The 22,587-nt window shown below is 39.8% G+C and overlaps 1 protein-coding gene across 3 annotated transcripts in view; it reads right to left on the minus strand.

Annotated features, from left to right (window-relative positions):
* The window catches only part of RPRD1A (regulation of nuclear pre-mRNA domain containing 1A), an 81,631-nt gene extending 69,285 nt beyond the window's left edge, over positions 1-12,346 (minus strand). For all 3 annotated transcript variants that reach the window (XM_011974438.1, XM_011974435.1, XM_011974436.1), the window contains exon 1: positions 12,008-12,346. Coding sequence is in view for 1 of the 3 variants with exons in the window: in XM_011974435.1 (XP_011829825.1) it covers positions 12,008-12,158 (151 nt within the window). In the remaining 2 variants the exon portion in view is untranslated. The remainder of the gene's footprint in view (positions 1-12,007) is intronic.
* Between the last annotated feature and the right edge of the window lie 10,241 nt (positions 12,347-22,587).

The raw sequence follows: 22,587 nt of genomic DNA on the forward strand, positions 1-22,587 counted from the left end.
TTTCACCCACCTTTGCTTTTGGTATCATCAAGATGTGTGTTAATATAACAAGTATAAGGACAAACAAGCCTAAGTAAAATTATTGAGTCTGGGGAGCAGAAAGAAAAAGAATGAAGAGAAACGAACACAGTCTAATGGATCTGCCAATTAACAAATGCATTATGAAGTTACAAAAAGAAAAGCAAGAGAAAAGGATGAAGAAATGATACATGATTAACTAATGGCTAAAAACTCCAAAACTTGAAGAAAGACATGAATCTACAAATCCAAAAAGCTTAACAAACTTCAAGCAACATAAACTCAAAGAAACCTACACTAAGACACATTATAATCAAACTGTCAAAAACAAAGACAACGAGAATCTTGAAAGCAGCAAGATTAAAAGCCAATTTCTCATCAGAAACCATGAGACCAGAAAACAGTGAGACAACGTATTTAACATCCTAACAGAAAAAAAAAAACTGTCAACCAAGATTTTATACTTAGCAAAACAATCCTTCAAAACTAAAGGAGAAATTAAGGCATTTCAAGCTAAATAAAAGCTGACAGAGTTTGCTACTATTATACTTGACCTACAAAATATCCTAAATAGAGTCCTTCAGGATGAAATTAAAGGATACTAGATAGTAACTAGAAGCCATAAGAAATAATGAACATCAGTAAAGGTAACTCCCTAAGTAAATATAAAGGCCAATATTGTTGTATTTTTAGTCTGTCACTTCTCTTTTTGTTTCCTATGTGATTTAAAAATCAAATGTATAAAATGTAAGTTTATCAAATGGTATACAAAATATAAAGATGTAATTTGTGATAACATAAAAGGAGGATAGGGCTATAGAGGAACAGAGTTTTTGTATCCTATTGAAGATAAGTTGGTATCAATTTTTTTTAAAAATTATTTTTTTTAATTTTTATTTTTTTGAGACAGAATCTTGCCCTGTCACCCAGGCCGGAGTGCAATGGCACGATCTTGGCTCACTGCAACCTCCACCTCCTGGGCTCAAGTGATCCTCCTTCCTCAGCCTCCTGAGTAGCTGGGATTACATGCACCACCACACCTGGCTAATTTTTTGTATCTTTAGTAGAGACGGGGTCTCACCATGTCGGCCAGGCTGGTCTCAAGCTCCTGACCTCGTGATCTGCCCACCTCGGCGGGCAGATTACAGGTGTCAGCCACCTGGGATTACAGGTGTGAGTCACCATACCCAACGCTCAACACCCAACCTCAATTCAAATTTAAGATGTTAACTGAAATTATAAATTTAAATTATAAATTATAAGTTTATAAATTATAAATTTAAATTATAAATTTAAAGTTTTAAAGTTTAATTCAAAAATGTTTTAAAGAACCCATCTCAAAAAACAGAACTAGGGATGATGGGTGGGTGAACAATTAATTCTTCCCAGGAGAGACTATAAAAACCTGAAGAGAGGAGTTGTCATGAGAGTATGGAGCCTAGGGGATAGAGGAGAAACAGAAAAAAGAAAAAGTACATAAAAGCACACAGACACATTAAAGTACAAGATACTTACATCATTTATAAAACTGAAGTGAATCTCACATACCATAAATTTAACCACATTAAAGCATACAATTCAGGGGTCTTTACTGCATTTGTAAGATTGTGCAACCATTACCTCCATCTAGTTCCAAAATATTTTCAGCACCTCCAAAGACAAGCCCACACCCACTAAGTAGTTATTCGTCATTCCTCTCTTCACTCTAGCCCCCAGGAGGATTATGGACTTACCTATTCTAGATATTCCATATATTATACACAATATGTGACTTTTTGTGTCTGACTTCTTTTGCTTTGCACGTTTCTGAGGTTGCTCAACACTGTAGAGTGTATCAGTATTTCATTCCTTTTTACAGCTAAATATAATATTCCAGCATGTGGATATACCATATTTGTTTATCCATTCATCTGCTAATGAACATGCAGGTTGTTTCAATCGTTTGGTCACTATGAACAGTCCTATTATGAGAATTCTTATAAAGTATTTGTTTGAATATCTGTTTCCAAGTCTCATAAACATATACCTAGGAGTGAAATTACTGGGTCATATAGTAATTCTGTGTTAACATGAGTAAGGAGGACAGCTAGTAGGTGAATGAGATTAGATACAAGGAGATCTGCTGGGAAGCTACAGCAAGAATATTAGTAAATATGAGACCTAGGCAGTGGCGTGAAAAAGGAAAAGCAAGGGAGATACTGCCAAAAATAATTTAAAAAGCTGAAGGTGAGAAAACTATGAAGAAAGAGGTTGAAACAATCTTGAAGTTCTGAGCATAGGCAACTAGAAGATTAGTAATGCCCTTCACTGAAATAGGAAAGGCAAAGCAATAGGGAAGAGGAATGGGAATAGGGGAAGATGACAAAAAAGTGTTTATGTGCACAATGAGTTTGGGATGTGTAGGAAATGCCATTCAGTGACGCTGAGACTGGGGCTACAGAAAAAGATCATTGAATCATCAGCATATTTATGACAGAAACTAAAAACATCATCTAAAGCATCAAATTATAAACCCGTACTAACTGATTTACCAATTAAATGCTAGAGAATCTATGGCCGGGCATGGTGGCTCACGCCTGTAACCCCAGCACCTTAGGAGGCCAAGACAGGCAGATCACTTGAGGTCAGGAGTTCAAGACCAACCTGGCCAACATGATGAACACCGTCTCTACTAAAAATAGAAAAAAATTAACCAGATGTGGTGGTGGGTGCCTGTAATCCCAGCTACTCAGGAAGCCGGGGCAGGAGAATCACTTGAACCAGGGAGGCGGAGGTTGCGGTGAGCAAAAGTCACATCACTGCACTCCAGCCTGGGCAACAGAGCGAGACTCCATCTCAAAATAAATAAATAAGTAAATAAATAAAATGTTAGTAAATCTAGATGAAGTGCTCAAATTACTTTTACTTGGGGATCTCCAAAGAAATAGAATGAATAGGACAGAGAGAGAAATAGTGACTGATTATAAGGAATCAGCCATGGGAATCTGGAGGCTGACAAGTCCCAAGATCTGCAGTTCAGACTGCAGGAGAGCCTGAAGACCCAGGGGGGCCAATGGAGTAGTTCCAGTCCAAGTTCAAAGGCCTAAGAACCAGGACTACCAATGGTGTAATTCCAGTCTGAAGGCTAGCAAACTGGAGACCTGGAAGAGCAGCCAATACTTCAGTTTGAATCCACAGGCAGGAGAGAAAAAGAAAAAAGAAAAAAAAAAAAAGTCCAGGCTCAAAGGCAGTCAGCAGAAGTTCTCTCTTATTCATGGAAAAATCAACCTTTTCGTTCTATTTATGTCTTCAACTGGCTGGGTAAGTCCTACTTACATTAGGGAGGGCATCTGCTTTTCTGTCTGATTCAAATGTTCATCTCATCCAGAAAACACCTCCACACACATATCCAGAAATGGCTGGCTGAATGTCTGGGCATCCTGTTGCCCAGTCAGGTTGACAAAGAAAATTAACCATCACAAATGCTGTTCAAGATAATACCTCATGATATTCAACTAAGAAAACTGAATTTTTTGATAGTTTGGCAAAAATACGGTCCTTGACAAAAATGATTTGCTAGATTAAATGTCTAAGGTATTTTTAAACCATATTCTGAAGCAAAATGATGTTCCTTTAACTGGACCAAAGTGTGCCATCACAAAAATCAATCAATACAAACCATTTTCCCAACTTAGAGAAAAACTAATTGATGTTTTCAGTTTTAAGTCTTTTTTCATAATGCGACTTAATCTTTCAATACTTCCTTCTATTAGCCTGTACAAGAATCAAGTTAAGATACATTTAGCACAAAGTTAGACAATTATTTTTAACTTAAATGTGCATTTCATGATACTCTTTACAGAGTTTTTTTTTTTACAAAGCATCAAGAAGTGACATCTGAAGAAGTTTGAAAATCACTTAAACAATTAAATACACATTTAAAATAAGATTGCACAGTTCTCAGCCTGACATCTGCCATCACAAAGACATACGTTCTCTTTTAGATACTGTAACAAATTAAAGTGATTAATTCCAGAAATACCAAAAAATTTGTTCTTGTAAATAACAAGTTGATTCTAGAGTTTATATAGAAAAACAAAACAAGAATACACAAGAAAACTCTGCAACAGGGAAGAGTAATTGCTGAAGGGAAAAAAGCATGTCAGAGAGGGTACATGTCCTATCAGCCATGAAAACATAATAAAGGGTATAACAGTGCTACATGAGTAGACAGATCAATGCAACAGAATGAGAGTGAGAATACACACCGATACATAGAAAAACTCAAAGTAATGAACTTTTCACAAAATGGTGTGATACACTAATGCCTAGCCCGTCTATCAAGGTCTCTTAAATCATCACCTAAAACCATTAAGAAAATACTAGTATATTTACTAACGACATACACATTTTAATAGAAAAAACAGACATCCTAAACGTTCATCAACAGAGTAACAATTACGTAAATTTAGACATATCCATAAAATGAAATACAATACAATCGTTTTTTAAAACAAAGCAATGCCATTAAACTGTTAACAGACTGGTTCGGGGTAGAGAAATGGTTAAGGAGGGAATAGGAATGGAAAGAACCCATATATCATTCTTTACAGGCTTTTGGTCTTTTTTTGTTTTGTTTTGTTTTTAGGTGGGATCTAGCTTTGTCTCCCAGGCTAGAATGCAGTGGCACAATCTCGGCTCACTGCAACCTCCACCTCCCAGGTTCAAGTGATTCTCCTGCCTTAGTCTCCCAAGTAGCTGGGATTACAGGTGCCTGTCACCACACCCAGCTAAATTTGGTATTTTTAGTAAAGACAGGGTTTCACCATATTGGCTAGGCTGGTCATGAACTCCTGATCTCAAGTGATCTGCCCACCTCAGCCTCCCAAAGTGCTGGGATTACGTCAGCCACCACGCCCAGCCTTTTATGCCTTTTAAATTTCATTTTATGCACATATTACCTACTAAATGTTTTTAAAAACACACCTGGAAAATCCAAGCATTCAACATAAGCATGGTAAACCTTGTTTAAAAAAAAATTATCAGTTATTACAGATAAAAAGGAGTAAGAAAAAGCTATAAAAAGGAGAACAAGATGAATAGGCACCTTAGAACAGCCACGAGTTATGCAAGAGAACCAAAATGACCACAAAACTCAGATGACAGCAAGGTGACTAAATAAATAATTTATCATTATAATCCTTTTATTTTTCTTTTTTCTGTATAATCCTCTTAATATATTTTTACAAACAAAAAATAAGAAAGGTGAGGAGCAATGCTGACACCTATAACCCCAGCATGTTGTGGGGCCAAGACAGGAGGATCATCTGAGCCCAGGAGTTCAAGACCAGCCTCGGCAACATGGCAAGACCCTGTTTCTATCAAAAAAAAAAAAAAAGAAAAAAAGAAAAAATCAGCCACGCATGGTGGCATGCACCTGTGGTCCTAGCTACTTAGGAGGATTGACTGAGCCTAGGAGGTTGGGGCTGCAGTGGGCCCTGATCTGCCACCACACTCCAGCCTGGGCAACAGAGCCAAACCCTGTCTCTCAAAAACAACAACAAACATATAACACACACACACACACACACACACACACACACCTTAAGACACTTATTTTCAGACATAAAACACTAAAAGTTTATCTAACCCAGGCTCCATGGCTCATGCCTATAATCCCAGCACTTTGGGAGGCCAAAACAGGAGGATCACTTGAGCCCAGGAGTTTGAGATCAGCCTGGGCAATATGGCAAACATGGTCTCTACAAAAAATGCAAAAATAATTATTAGCCAGGCATGGTGGTATGCACCTAGAGTTCCAGTACTCAGGGGGCTGAAGTGGGAGGATCACTTAAGCCCAGGAGGCAGAGGTTGCTGTGAGTCGAGATCATGCCACTGCACCTGGGTGAGAGAGTAAGACCCTGTCTCAAAAACAAATTAAAAAATTAAAGTTTATCTAAATGTGTATTATCCTGTCTACCTCCAGAAAGGACTTACGAACGGAAATGTTCTATTTGAAAAGTCAAATAATGTTGTTCTACATAAGACCACATTCGAATGATTACAAGAGCTAAAACCTATGTCTATATTCTTGGTACAGCTCCTAGTAAATTCTACATATACTTCAAATCTTAAATCAAAGGACCCTTCCCTAATTTCATAAACTAGGATAGGTTCCCAATTACATTTCTCCTTTGTATTACTGTGCAGTTACTAGTTTAGCAGAGTGCACTTGCCTGGCTGATACGTAAGCTCCATGAAGACAGCTATATGTCTTTTTATGTGCTCAATCATCCTTGTTCACTAAGAGAGTAAGGAGGTCACTAAGTATTTCTTGAATAAAGAAAACAGAAGAAATTTCTTGTATTTTTTGTGACAGGGTCTCACTCTGTTGCCCAGCCCGGACATGCACTACATGGGAGTCATCATGGTCAGTTTGACAACATTAATTCTCTTCAATGTAAGAACTTAGAAGGTGCAAGCATTGTCTACTTTTTCCAATTCTAACTTTGAAAGAGAAACGAGTAACAGTATCAGACAATATAAAAGTCACTGAATTGTCAACTTAAAACAGAATCTGCTCATTTTTAGGATTTATATTGCTATATATTTTTAAAGCAAATGAAAAATGTTCTTTAACTTCTCCATTTTTCTAAAACCAAATTAGTAAGAACAGCCAAGAATATACAGTACTTATTTTAGCACATCTTACAAATTTAAAGTCGTATTAGTGAATACGAATGTTAATTCAACAAATATTTAAGATCTTTCATCCAACGCAGTATGCTGGGGCTATGGAAGCTAAAAATTGAAATGGGAAAACAACGTGAAGGAGCCTACTATCTACTTCACAACCAATATGTAACTCCCCAACCTATAATACAATATGAAATGGTACTTAGTTCCCTGAAAGATATCTAACATAGCTTACTGATGAAAAAGTGCTCATTTCAACAAATGATTACAAATAGGAGGAAAATCTAAACCTTAAATAATGTATTATTTTAATTGTTGCCAACCCTAGAAAAAAATAAACCCAGCACGGTAGTGTGCACCTGTAGTCCCAGCTACTTGGGAGGCTGAGGCATGAAGAGTACCTGAGCCCGAGTTCAAGAGCAGCCTCCGCAACATAGTGAGACACTGTCTCATTTAAAAAAAAAAAAAAATTAGGAAACACAGTTAAAAGGCATTCAAAGGCCGACCATTTCCAGGTTTGGCTCTTTGTATCCAAAGCTATTTATCACCTCAGCACTTTCACATATTCCCAGTGGCTGCAGGCCCAACCCCCCCAACTTGTTCAAAGAGGTCTTCTATTAAACATCACCTTGCAGAGATGATTTCCCTCTAACTAAAGATTTCCTCCTTCAAAGAACTAAACACAAAATTTATATTAAAAATGTTTTGTTTATTGGTTGCCCTTACCACGAGACTATAAATTCTGAGGGCAGGAATAAACTTGTCTTTTCTTTACCACTGTAATACACAATCAATAAATACAGGGTGAATTAACATACTTTAAGGGGTTGAGGCACTTATAGTTTTGTTAAGACACCAATATAACATTAAAGAGGCTGGTACAAAGGATACAATCACCAGACAAGGGAGGGCAGTGACCTTCACCAACTACAAACAATTTCCTCCTATCTATCTTGTTTTCTACAGCTCTTATAGAGATCTTTCAGTGAGTGTGTGTAGAAAAGAGCCCAAATGTTAGTGTTGGTTTCTAAGTTCAGGTATGTTCATGGTCAATATTTCTACAGAAATGAATGTAAATAATGTATATTAAGTTTTATAATTTAGCCTAGCATTGACTGAGACATTTACAGTTTAAAACAGTTTAAAGGACATTATTATGAAAGTAAAAAGACAACCCACTGAATGGAAGAAAATATTTGTGATATGAATATAATACAATACTTGTACCTAGTATACATTGGGAACATTGGGAACACTTACAACTCAGTAATAAAAAGACAAATTTTAAAATAGGCAGAATAAATATTTCTCCAGACAACATCCAAATGGCCAGTAAGTACATGAAAATAGGCTCAGCATAATTAGTCATCTGGGAAATGCATATCAAAATCATAATGAGATATCACTTCACACCCACTAGGACAGCTGTAATCAAAAAGACAGATAACAAATATTAGCAAGGATGTAGAGAAATTGGACCCTCATACACTGTTGGTAGGAATGTATTTTAAAAAGAAGTACCCACTGCGGAAAATAGCCTGGTAGATCCTCAAAAGGTTGAACATAGGATTCCTATATGACCCAGAAATTCCACTCCTCAGTAAATATCCAAGATGAAAACATATCCACAAAAACAAAACAAAACCTTGTACAGGAGTGCTCACAGCAGCATTACTTATAATAGCCAAAAAGTGGAAATAACTCAAACGTCTATCAACTGATGAATGGCTAAATTCATACAACAGAATATTATTCTGCCATAAAAAGGACTGAAGGACAGTAAGTGGTCTTTTGCAACGGGCTTCTTTTAGTTAGCATGTTTTCCAGGCTCATCCATGTTATAGCCTGGATGGAAAATGTGCAGAAGACCACATACTATGTAATTCTATTTATATGAAATGGTAAAAATAGTCCAATCTATAGAGGTAAAGTAAATTAGCAGTTGCCTAGGGTTTGGGAGAGATGGGGGACTGGGGACAACAGCTAAATGGCATGGAGTTTCTTTCAGGGTAACAAAAATGTTCTAAAATTGGTGACAGCTTTACAATTCTATAAACATATTAAAAATCACTGAATAGTATACCTTGAATGGATGAATGGTGTCGTATGTGAATTACATCTTCATAAAGAAGTAACAAAATGGTCACTTACATTTTTGGTTACACTTTACTGCATTTATCAGGAAAATTATATGTCATTTTGGTCTTCATAAAGGTCTTGAGGTTTATCCCTCCAAACAGAAATTCTTTCATTAAAGGAGACAAAGATAAGGAAGGTAGAAAAAGAAGGGAAACCTTCGTAACTGAATGGCTACCATATCTAACATATATAATTTAACCATTCATTCTTAATTTTTTTGTTTATTTTCTGTGACAGGGCCTTGCTCTGTCGCCCAGGTTGGAGGGCAGTGGCGCACTTGGCTCACTGCAGCCTAAACCTCTTGGGCTCAAGTGATCCTCCAACCTCAGCCTCCTGAGGAGCTTAGGCCCACGCCATTACGCCCAGCTAATTTTGGTTATTTTTTGTAGGGACAGGGTTTTGCCATGTTGGCCAGGCTGGTCTCAAACTCCTGAGCTCTGGCAATCCACCTCCCTCAGCCTCCTAAAGTGCTGGGATTACAGGCATGAGCCACGGTATCCAGCTCATTCTTATACTTTGAACAGTAGCTTCTCCCACTCTCACATTTTTGTCTTTACACTTTGAGAAACTAAAGAATGCCTGGCTTAACACAAAATGTTCAACTAATTTTCCTTAGTTTGTTGTAATATATTTTCAAGATTGATTGATTTCTTTTGTAATTATTCTGCAGAGATAATGTGATTCAAGATATGGGAAAATAACTAAAAGAATGTCTGGTACTCAGTAAGTGATTGCCATTATCATTAAACTACAGGAGATGAGAATCCTGAAGTTGATGAGCAAAACTGCAAGGAAGGGGAAGGACACAAAGGCTACACCCTACAAAAGCAGTCATCTGTCAAGAAAAGGAAACCCTTGGCAGAGTAGGCCAGGCTAATATGAGGATTGCAGCAGCAGCGGTATGTTCATCAGCATCACCATTACTATCAACACTATCATCACTACCACCCTCCTCCTAAAACATCTTTTCACATGCTTTAATTTTTTCTACTTATGAAACACTTAAACATATGGAAACATCACAAACCTTGCTAAAAGCACATCTTACAATTTTCCTACATTTGCACCAACATTTTCTTAAATACATGAAATATTAGATAGCTTTCTTCTATGGCAACCACTATCTTGGAAAATGGTGCTAATCACTACTACGCATATTCTAATATAGGTATCTATAAACAAAAGCAGTACTGTTTTGCATGTTTTTAAACTTTACCCCATAGCATTATTCGTCTGTACCTTGTTTTCTTAGCTCAAGATTTTGTTTGTTGTTTTCCAGTTCAGTCATGTTGTTTCATGCAGCTCTAATTCACTCGTGAGAACTTTTGGATAGTATTACATTTTATCAATATCACAATTTATTTGCCCATTCTCAAGCTAATGGAATGGTTTTTTGTTTTTCTTATTTTTTGTAAAGACATGGTCTCACTCGCTTTCAATTTTGTTATGAAGCTGCAATAAACATAATCCTTCAGCACAATACTTATTTCTAGAATATATTCCTAGAAAGAAAACTGTTAGGTCAAAGGATATATTTAATATATACCTCCAACTTCATCAACTAAGTTGATCTACAAAATAGTTACATGTTTTTACATTCCCGCCGAGTGGTGTAAGAGTTTCTGTTTCTCTTCGTCTGCAACAATTAACCATACTGCCATACTTTTTGCCAAGTGATGACCATAAAGTGGTACCTCACTGGCTTACTTTTTCTGACTCGTAAGATTAAGTATCATTTGTTGACCTTTCAGGTTTCCTCATGTGAAATGCCTATAAACAGTATTGCCATTTTTCTACTGATTTGTAATCGTTCTTAAGACAGTCTAGGTACCAACCCTACATTGATTACATGTGTTTCTAAATGCTCTTTGCAAAAACAAAAAACAAGATAAACCTGTTACTGATTCTGAAATCTAGTAAAATGTAAAAGCAAAGCTAATTCCTGACTTTTCAAAGTTCACAGCTACATTCCAGATCTTTATGTCAGTGTTTCTCAAACCTTTCTGTCCACTCACAGAAGATGAATTCCTCATTCAGGGCCAAAACACATATACCTACACATAAACTGAAAAACAGGGCTGTAAATCAATTTCTTCTAAAGAATGGGTGACGTTTTCATAACCACAAACAATATACAAGGACAGATTGTCTCCATTCTATACAGCCAACATTTTGGTTCACATTTTGTCTGTTATGTAAATACATCATATAGCTTTCACAAGGTTCAGTAAGCAAGCGTCTATTTCGATTAACAACAGTTTGTTAAAACCTTTAACACTTGATAACCGTCATATCCATCAGGATGTTTGCAACAATAATGAAGAGTGTCCACTCTACCCCACGAATTAAGAATTAAAGTACAAGCTCAGACTAAGCAAATGAAATTTTTCATTTTCAGTCGCACTAGCATAATCAATTTTTTACAGATAAAGTTGCTCAAGTTGCTCTGTATACGTGAACTGATTCTGAATGTTTTAGTGACAGACATCTCAAAAAAGTTTACTTCATTTACAGGAACACTATCAAATGTTTCGGAAAACAAAGACACTGCATTAGGGCATATAATCATTGAACAGGAAAGGACTTTAGGTCACTTACTCTAAATTTCTCATTTTCAGGTAAGGCATCTGCAACCCAGAAGTTGTAAGAAACTTGCCCAACTGAGATCCTCTAAAATCTACAAATTCAGAGTCTTTTCCACTGCATCACCCATCTTCTTACATTAGACTTCTAAAACTATTTCTCTATTAATTTCACAAGAATAAGTTGTTGCGTTATAGAAATGACAGAAGTAACTCCCAAACCCACATCAATCTTTTTCTTTCCACTCCCCTACCTTTTCCCTCCCTTATCCTCCATTATCATTCACAGAATGAAAAAAAATACCTGACCACCTGAATTTCTGGCCCTAATTGGCTGTGGAGTCCCGACCCCCTGCTACTGTTTCCTTGTTAAGCTAACTGGAGTTTTTAAAATTATTCATTCCTTTATTCAATAAATATCTAAGCCCAGACTTTGCAGAAGCGTGGTGCACGCAGCTCCTCCAAGCCCGCAGACCACCGCGGGCTGGCATCCCGACGCCAGGAAGCCGGGGGCGCTGGAGAAGCGGGGTTCCCGGGGACGCCTGGAGGCCGGCCGGGTGGTGGGGGGCGGCCGACAGGTGCGGGGGACTCACCTTTCCGCAGCTCCCGCTCCCACACGGTGACGATGGGCCGCGAGTGTTTACGGTGGTGAATGAGCCACAGGGACAAGGTCTGCACGCTCTGCTGTGAGTTGCTCAACTCCGACAGCTTCTTCTCCAGCGCCGCCTCAGAGAAGGCTGACATCCCTCCGACACCACGTTCACGCCGTCCCACGCGGTGGGGCCGAGGGGAGGAGAGTTTCGCCGCCCTAGCCGCGGCCTCGCCCCCTCACCCCACCCTTCCCCACGCTCTCACCACTGCCGCCTCTTCATCCAAGTCCGGCCGCAACAGCAAGATGGCGTCCGCCCGGCAGTGACGTCACACGGACCCACGCCCCGCCCCTCCCGCTGCAAGCCCTGGGAAAACGCGCGGCCTAAAAGCGGAACCACCAGGCGGAAGGGGCGGAGCCGAAACAAGTTCAGGGAAGATGGGCAGGGGCGTGACGCCTGGGTTAGTCTCAGAGGCATGGTGGGAGTTTGCCAGGCCTGAACCCTCCCTAAGGGAAGCTCTGTCAAGGAAGCAGTGATTACAGATCTCTATATAGGCGTGTAAATTGGGATAAATTGGGGCAGGCACTTTAAAGACTATTTGCATGACATTTAAAAATACACCTTCCTAAATAGAGTATAGGATGGTTACCAGAGGCTGGTAAGGGTAGTGGGGGAGGGCTAAATAGAAGGACTAATAGAAGGACTAAATATAAATAGGACCTAGTATTTGATAGCATAACAGGGGGACTAGAGTCAATAATAGTTTAATTGTACATTTTAAAATAACTAAAAGTGTAATTGGATTGTTCGTAACAAAGGATAAATGCTTAAAGGGATAGATACCCAACTTTGCATAATACGATTATTAGGCATTGCGTGTACCAAAATATCTCATGTACTCCGTAAGTATGTACACCTACTGTGTACCCACAAAAATGAAAAATGAATAAAAATTTAAAAACTATAAAAATACACTTTCCTAGCAATTTCACTAATTGCTGTCAATGCTGGAAAAAAACACCAGCATGTTTGCACCAGGAGGTTTACTCTAAGTGTTCAGTCCAACACAGTAAGAGTGAAAAATTGGAACATTCACTGTTGCAATCTACACAAATACATGTATATTCCATAATACATGCAGCCGTTTAAAATAAGGATTAATCCAACATATGGTGGATTTGGAGGGGTTTGAGTGGGTTTTTGTGGGATCTTTTTTGAGAGAGGGCCTCACTCTCACCCAGGCTGGAGTTCAGTGCCATGATCACAGCTTACTGCAGCCTCGAATTCCTGAGTTCAAGCATTCCTCCCACCTTGGCCTCTCAAAATGCTGGGATTACAAGTATGAGCCACCGTGCCCAGCTGGATTTTTTTTTTTTAATTACAGAAGCAAAAGTATAGTATACCACTTCTTGTTTAAAGGTATGTAATTCATATGAGTTCACAAGTACGTAAATGCATGGCAAAGGTTTGGAGGAATACACACCACATGAATATTGGTCTCAGGGAGAGGATCAGAATTGGAGCCCTTAAATTGTGTCCATATTGTTTTCATTTTTACAAAAAGAATATGTGAATATATTACTTATATAGTTAAAAATTAATTACAGAAATCTTATTATTAATCTAATGCAAACACTGTCACATTCTAAATTTTTTTTTGAGACCGGGTCTTACTGTGTTGCCCAGGCTGGAGTATGTGGTTCAGTCATGTTCATGGCAATCTCAACCTCCTGGGCTCAAGCAATCCTCCTCTGTGTCAGCCTCCCAAAGTGCTGGGAATACAGTTGTCAGCCTCTGCGTGGCCCTAAATATTAATACAAGAAACTTCCCGAAAGATACATAAGAAATGATAGGAATTCCTAAACTGTCTTTTGAGAAGCACCATTCAAGAACTTTGTGGCCAGATGTGTGGTTCATGTCTATAATCCCAGCACTCTGGGAGGCCAAGGAGGATCGCCTGAGCCCAGGAGTTAGACACCAACCTGGGCAACACAGTGAGACCCTGTATTTACTAAAAATTTAAAAATTAGCTGCGTATGGTGGCATGCGCCTATGGTCCCAGGAAGCTGAGGTTGGAGGATCACCTGAACCTGAAAGGCAGAGGTTGCAGTGAGTCATGATCGTGTCACTCCACTCCAGCCTGAGCAACAGAGCAAGACCCTGTCTCAAAAAAAGAAAAAGAAGAGCAGGGTGCAGTGGTTCACACCTGTAATCCCAGCACTTTGGGAGGTCAAGGCGGTGGGGGGCGGTGTGGATCAAGAGGTCAGGAGTTTGAGACCAGCCAGACCAACATGGTGAAACCCCGTCTCTACTAAAAATACAAAAATTAGCTGGGCGTGGTGGTGGACGCCTGTAATCCCAGCTTCTCAGGAGGCTGAGGCAGTAGAATCGTTTGAATCCGGGAGGCGGAAGTTGCAGTGAGCTGAAACCGCACCACTGCATTCCAGCCTGGGCAACAGGGCGAGACTACATCTCAAAAAAAAAAGGAAAGAAAGAAAAGAAAAAGAACTTCCAACAAGTAGGAACTGAATATGTATATTTGTGCCTGAGGTTCAGAGATATTGTTGTAGAGGTGAAGTTCACTCTTTCTTCGCCTCCTTTCACTCCAATATCTATTCCTATCTTTACATTTCTTTCTCCATTGTACATCTTTTTGTTTATCCAATCTATTTAGCCTAGTTTTTAATTTTAATTTAGTTCAAGTTTACCCCTCTTTTTTTTTTTTTTTAAAAGGAGACAAGATCTCGCTTTGTTGCCCAGGCTGGAGTGCAGTGGCATCATCACAGCTCACCGCAGCCTCAACCTCCCAGGCTCAGGTGATCCCCCCACCTCAGCCTACCAAGTAGCTAGGACTACAGGCGTACCGTCATACCCACCTTATTTTTAAATTTTGTTTGTAGAGATGGGGTCTCGCCATGTTGCCCATCCTGGTCTTGAATTCTCAGGCTCAAGCCATCCTCCTGTCCCTGCCTCCCAAAGTGCTGGGAACATGAGCTACTGAGGCTGGCCAAACCTATCTATCCTCTGAGACCTTAAAAGTATCTTCAACGCTATTCCCTTCCATGAGCCCTGTAACCACCAAAGACTACTTCCCATCTCCCAGTGTCTTCACCTGAGATTTCCACTATTCTCATTCTCTATCTCTGTCTTCCTCTGTGTCTCAATTCTACCTAAAATTTCAGCTTAAATTCTGCCTTAAATTTCAGCTTTCTTTTCTTTTCACCCAGTCCAATGTTAGATTCCTTCCTTGTGTTTTTGAATTACTTGAATGCCTTATTTAGGACTTACACTACTAGTCTATGTTATTTACAATTTAATATCTGTATTCTCTCTCTCCAGCTAGATTTTGCATTCCGTGATTCAGTCATAGCACCAACTCTTCTGTCTTCCTTGGTCCACAGTCTGATTTGACTGTCCCTGCTCCAGGCTCCCAGAACATTCTATGTATGAATGTACTATGGCTTTTGGCACTAGGCTGTTAGATCTACATTTGTTGACGTTGTTACTTATAGTTATATTTTCAAAATATTGACTATTTATACCTTTAGATACTTATGACTTGTTTTTATATCTTGTCTCTAAATTGGAAAGTAGGAGGTAAAATGGTCTCCATTCACAGAAGATATGATCTTAGATATAGATCTGAAAGAATCCACCCACAAAAATTAGAGATAATAAACAAATTCAGCAAAGTTGTGGGATGTAAGATCAACACACAAAAATGAGTTGTATTTATATACACTGTAATAAATCATTTGAAAATGACATTAAGAAAAAAATCTTATTTACAATAACATCAAAAAAGGCTGAAATACTGTGAAATAAATTTAACCACGGAAGTGTAAGACTTGTATACTGAAAACTACAAAATATTGGTGAAATAAATCAACGATCTAAATAAATAGAAAGATCCTGTGTTCATGGATTGGAGGATTTAATATTCCTAAGATGGTAACAATACCCCAAGCAATCTTCAGATTCAATGTAATTCATGTTAAAATACCAATGGCCTTTTATGCAGAAATGGAAAACCTGACCTTAAAATTCATATGGAATTGAAAGGAGCCCTGAATAATCAAAACAATCTTGAAAAAGAAAAACAAAGCTGGAGGATTCACAGTTTCTTATTTCAAAAATTACTTCAAAGCTACAGTTATATCAAAACATATATCAGGCCGGGCATGGTGGCTCACACCTGTAATCCCAGCACTTTGGGAGGCTGAGGTGGCAGATCACGAAGTCAGGAGTTCGAGACCAGCCTGGTCAATATGGTGAAACCCTGTCTTTACTGAAAATACAAAAATTAGCTGGGCATGGTGGTGTACACCTGTAGTCCCAGCTGCTCGGGAGGCTGAGGCAGGAGAATCGCTTGAACCCGTGAGGTAGATGTTGCAGTGAGTCAAGATCACGCCACTGCACTCCAGCCTGGGCAACAGAGCGAGACTCCATCTCAAAAAAAAGAAAAATCAAAACAGTGTGGTCTAGGCACAGTGGCTCATGCCTGTAATCCTAGCACTTTGGGAGGCCAAGGCAGGCGGATCACTTGAGGTCAGGAGTTCGAAACCAGCCTGGACAACATGGTGAAATCCCATCTGTACCTAAAATACAAAAAAAGTCTCCAGGTGTGGTGGTGGGCACCTGTAATGCCAGCTACTCAGGAGACTGAGGCAGAAGAATTGTTTGCACCCGGGAAGTGAAGGTTGCAGTGAGCCGAGAATGCGCCAGTGCACTCCAGCCTGGGTGACAGAGTGAGACTCCATCTCAAAAAAACAAAAACAAAAGCAAACAAAACCAGTGTGGTATATTATTCAGCCATAAAAAGAGATGATATCATAATGCATGATACAAGACAGATGAACCTCAAAAATATTATGCTAGCTGGCACAGTGGGTCGTGCTTGTAGTCCGAACAATGTGGGAGGCTGAGGCAGGAATGAACCCTTGAGGTCAGGAGTTCAAGACCGTCCTGGACAACATAGTAAGACTCCATCTCTACAAAAAAAAAAAAAAAAATTTAAGCCCAGGCATGGTGGCTGACACCTGCAATCCTAGTATTTTGAACTCCTGGACTCAAGTAATCCCCCTACCTCAGCCTCCCAAAGTGTTGGGATTACAGGTGTGAGTCACTGCTCCCAGCATAATATATTTTATGAACTGAATTAAAGGCTTTAAGTCTAGGCACAGTGGTTCATGACTGAAATTCCAGCACTTTGGGAGGCCAAGGCACGTGTATTGCTTGAGGCCAGGTGTTCAAGACCAACCTGGGCAGCATGGCGAAATCCTGTCTGTACAAAAAGCACAAAAGTTAGCCGGGCATGGTGGTGCGTACCTGTGGTCCCAGCTACTTGGGAGGCTGAGGTGGGAGGATCTCTTGAGCCCAGGAGGTCCAGGCTGCAGTAAGCTGTCATCGCACCACTGCTCTCCAGCCTGGGTGACACAGTGAGACCCTGTCTCAAAAAAAAAAAAGAAAAAAAAGAAAAAGAAAAAACAAAAAATTAAAGGCTTTGGAGTTTAAAAAATACTTACTATCTATAATATGTTAATACTCTCAATATCTATTCCAATAAGACTGTTAAATATAATCATAATATAATTAGGGGAAATTGTTTAGTCTCATCACCAATAGATATGAGCTGCCACTGTCTCACCAGCAACCTAAGAAAAAAAATACATGATTTTTTTTTTTTTGGAAACATCATCTGACTCTGTTGCCAGGCTGGAGTGCAATGGTGCAATCTTGGCTCACTGCAACCTCCACCCCCTGGGTTCCTGCAATTCTCCTGCCTCAGCCTCCCAAGTAGTTGGGATTACAGATGTGCACTGCCATGTCCAGCTAATGTTCGTATTTTTAGTAGAGATGGGGTTTCACCATGTTAATCAGGCTGATCTGGAACTCTTGACCTCAAGTGATCCGTCTACTTTAGCCTCTCAAAGTGCTGGGATTACAGGTGTGAGCCACCACACCTGGCCTTCTACATGATCTTAGACCAGGAGATTTTAGGTTCTGGAGGAGATCAGATAATAACCTTAAAGGAAAGGACTTTAACAAGCACTGTTACCAATTTAAACAACATAAATTCCAGAGTATTTATTTAACATTGATCTTGTGAGATGGAACATGTGCTATCTTAAAAAAAAAATCATACACTTACATCTCTACAGACTTCTCTGGAATATTTAATATTCCTAAAAAGTTCCAGGAAATAAACACATTAGGAGGTTAGGTATTCTAGATGACTCTAGCTGATACTCCCATACGTGTAAATACTGCCTTAGAGCCATTGTCACGTCAGATAACTCAACAGCCCATCTTCCTACAACAGGAATATGAAGTACTGCCTTTAGTTGAACAAAAGATGATGTTCTCTCTGCAATCTTCCGATCAATAGAATCTTAACAATGAGCCTGAATTTCACAGAATAACATTCCTGCAGGTTGACTTCAACTACATCAAAATGGGGTACTGAGAAAGTAGGAAGATAACTGTGGTTACTGACAGCTAGACTGCAGTCTTGCCAGTGAAACATAAACTGTTCTCACAGGATATAAACAATAATTAGGCAAGTCCATTCTATGACTGTAGTAGAGCAAAACAGAGCCAAGGCTACCTTGCAGCCATGAAAATTGCTGGTATTGCCTTCTGATAACTAACATGAATAATTACACCTTCTTAGCCAGTGACATCTCTACCCCCATCTCAACCCTCTGACCTCCTACATAAAAAATGATCAAAAATCTACCCAATCACCTAGTTGCTCCTGCTCCTCACAGCACCTAATCCAGAACTGACTTTGCACCTCTAAAGTATCCTTAGATTCAAGCAAGCTCAAATCTTAAAATAAGCCTTCCCAATTCCTTCTTAATAACATACCCCATAGTTTCTGTGGTGTGTTCTCATTCTTGTTTGCTGCAGCAAACTAAATAAACTTTGTTTAAAGTTATATGGTTCTTATGGTCTTTGGCTGGTGGGTTTGGTTTTTGTTTGTTTGTTTGGTATTTTTAAGATAGGGTCTTGCTCTGTTGGGTGACAAACTTCTCTATTTCCCAAATCCATTCCTATTCCATTTTCCACTGCCTTCTATCCATTAAACAGGCAAACATCATTCTTCCTGCAGCACTCTAACTTCACCCCACCATCAAAATAAAGAACTTTCTCAGCTGGCTCATGTCTGTAAGCACTTTAGGGAGGCTGAGGCAGGTGGATCACTTAAGGCCAGGAGTTCAAGACCAGCCTGGCCAACATGGCGAAACCCCATCTCTATGAAAAATACAAAAATTTGCCAGGTGTAGTGGTGCATGCTTGTAATTGTCAGCTGCTCGGGAGGCTGAGGCAGGAGAATTGCTTGAACCCGGGAGACAGAAGTTGCAGTGAGCCAAGATCATACCACTGCACTCCAGCCTGGGCAACAGAGCAAGAATTTGTCTCAAAAAATAAATAAAATAAAATAAAATTTGATTTGAACCAACATGTAAATGTATAGTCAAAATGTGGTATAATGTACTACATAATGACACTTGGTCAATGACAGAGAAATAAGGTTATAATGCAGCTGAACACTTCCTATTGCCCAGTGATGTGTAACTGTTGTAACATTGTTGTGCAACTCATTACTCATGTGTTTGTGGTGATGCTGGTGTAAACAAACCTACTGTGCTGCCAGTTGTATAAGTATAGTGCATAGAATTATGTACAGTGCATAACACTTGATAATAAACAACTCTGTTACTGGTTTAAGTATTACTGTGGTTTTTATCTTTATTTTAAAGTGGACTTCTACTTCTGAAAACGAGTTAACTGTGAAACAGCCTCAGGCAGGCTTTTCAGGATGTGGAGTGAAACTAACCCAAGAGCCATGGTGAGTGAGAGCAGCGCAGTCACACCCCATTTGATCCTGGAGAGGGAAACTCTCTGAGTTGAGACACTGTGGTGGGGAAAACTCCCACCAACCACTTGAAAGGGGTATCCAACAGAGACTTCTGGTTTGGGCTTGGAAACTACAAATTGGGACTCAACTGTTTTCAACCAATCAGGACTGAATGAGTTTGAGTTCCTCATTTGCATATACAGACCTGATTGAGGACAGGGGCAGGACCTTTCCCTATTTAAGCCAGAACCCCTTTTTTTTCTCCAGAGCATGCTTTCTTTTTATATCAGAGGCTTCCTCTCCTGAATCTGCAGATTGCTCATTTTTAGAAAATAAAGCTCACCTTTGTTTTTCCTCTGCATACCTCATGGTCTTGTATAAAAAGAAGGTATTTCAGAAGGCATTGTATAAGAGATGACAGCTCCATGCATATTATCGCTCCTGAAGATCTGCTGGTGGCATAAGACATAGAGGTGGAAGACAGTGATATTCATAATCCTGCCCTTGTTTAGGCATAGGTAATATGTGTGTGTCTTAGTTTTTAACAAAAAAAGTTTAAAAAGTAATTTTTTGGCAAAAATAAGTTTATAAGATTAGGATGTAAAGAAAGAATTTTTGTACAGCTATACAGTGTGTCTGTGTTTTAAGCTAAGTGTTATTAGGAAATAGAGATAAGAATTCAAGATGAAAGACTGGAGACAAAGCTGACGTGCAGCTCCCACTTGGACAGACAGAACAATGTGTGGAGACTTACACCATGGACTTTTGCTCTAGGAACCACTGCAGGAATGTACCAGGAAAACCAAAAGAATTCACACATCCTTTGAAAGAAGTGGTAGGCTGCTGCAAATTCTGTGAGACAGGTGAAAAACTGTGAGTTCTCAAGGTGTGTGGGGGGGGCGGGGAACCTGCCTCTGAACACACATCCCTACTGGGGAACCCGAAAGTCCAGATTATGGGAGAAGGATTTAGCCTTACTTAGACCTGAAACAGACTTAGTGTGAAATATGAAAGTCATGAGAAGAGCCTTGTAGGCACTTCCATTTTCCAGCTTGAGCCCAGGGAAACCATCCCTGACTATATCTCACAGAGGCCCTCGGGAAAGGCAGCCAGTGGAATTTGGGAGGGGTCGCCAGGTGAAAGTAGCTTCCAGCTAAACTTTGTAATAACTTTGACTGGGCACAAACTCTCTTGAACAGGATCCAGGGCAAATGGGAACTGCTGCAGAAAGGAAAGCAGGAGTCACAGCTGACAGTGAGGGCAGATGGGGGGCGTGGCTAAAAGCCATGCTTGCTTGCTTTCTTAGTGGGTGAAACTTAAAGCTTGGAGCTAAGTCTGAGTCCTGTGGACAGGCTGTCTGAAGATGAACTTGCACTGTTAGTGGGGTACGTTGAGAGTGAGACCGGCCTTGCCAACTGGTTGGGAGTTGGCTGAGGTCTATTTCTACCAGCTTTCCTCCACTTTCCTGGTGACAGAAGCAGCCATAATCCCCTCTGGAACATACCCCATTGGTCCAAGAACTGCCTTCCCCACCTCCCACAGTGGCTGCCGCAAGCCCACCCAAAGACAGTCTGAGCTCAGACCCACCTAACCCTGCCCCCCGCCATCTGATGGTATTTCTCTACCTGCCCCGGTAGTTGACCACAAAAGACAAACTCTTGGGCGCTTTATGACCCCACCCATTGCCTGAGAAAGCTGAATACTTAACATGGCCAATTTAGGGCAAGCCTATATTCCCCTTCTACTGTTGCAGCTGGTGGTCTCTTAAAATTGCTACCTCCTGGCTAAAGGCCAACCAACTCAGGACATTACAGCAACTCATGACTGAACATATAAAAAATACATATAAAAAATGCTCATATACAACAAACATATAAAAAATGCTCAATATCACTAATTATCAGGGAAATGCAAATCAAAACCACAGTGTGATACCACTTTACTTCTGCAAGAATGACCATAATTTAAATATCAAAAAATAACAGATGGTGTCATGGATGTGGTGAAAAGGGAATGCTTTCACACTGCTAGTGGGAATGTAAACTAGTACAATCACTTTGAAAAACTGTATGGAGATTCCTTGAAGAACTGAAAGTAGAACTGCTATTTGATCCAGCAATCCCACTACTGGGTACCTACCCAGAGAAAAAGAAGTCATTATATGAAAAAGACACTTGCACAAGCATGTTTATAGCAGCTCGATTTGCAATTGCAAAAATATGGAACCAGCCTAAACGCCCAGCAACTGAGTAGATAAAGAAAATGTGGCATATATATATATATATATCTCAATCAGGTAATACTACTCAGACATAAAAAGGAATGAAATAATGCTATTTGCAGCAACCTGGATAAAGTTGGAGACCGTTATTCTAAGGGAAGTAATTCAGGGTTGGAAAACCAAATATCATATGTTTTCACTTGTAAGCGGGAGCTAAGGTATGAAGACACAAAGGCATAAGAATGACATAATGAACTTTGGGGGCTCTTGGGGGAAGGTTAGGACGAGGGGTGAAGGATAAAAGACTACACATTGAGAGCCAGACATGGTGGCTGCTGGGCACAGTGGCTAATGCCTGTAATCTCAGAACTTTGGGAGGCCAAGGCAGGCAGATCACTTGAGGCCAGGAGTTCGAAACCAGCCTGGCCAACACCATGAAACCTCATCTCTACTAAAAATACAAAAATTAGCCAGGCATGGTGACAGGTGCCTGTAATT

This window comes from Mandrillus leucophaeus, unplaced genomic scaffold, assembly GCF_000951045.1.
Source record: "Mandrillus leucophaeus isolate KB7577 unplaced genomic scaffold, Mleu.le_1.0 Scaffold145, whole genome shotgun sequence".
Lineage (NCBI taxonomy): Eukaryota > Metazoa > Chordata > Mammalia > Primates > Cercopithecidae > Mandrillus > Mandrillus leucophaeus.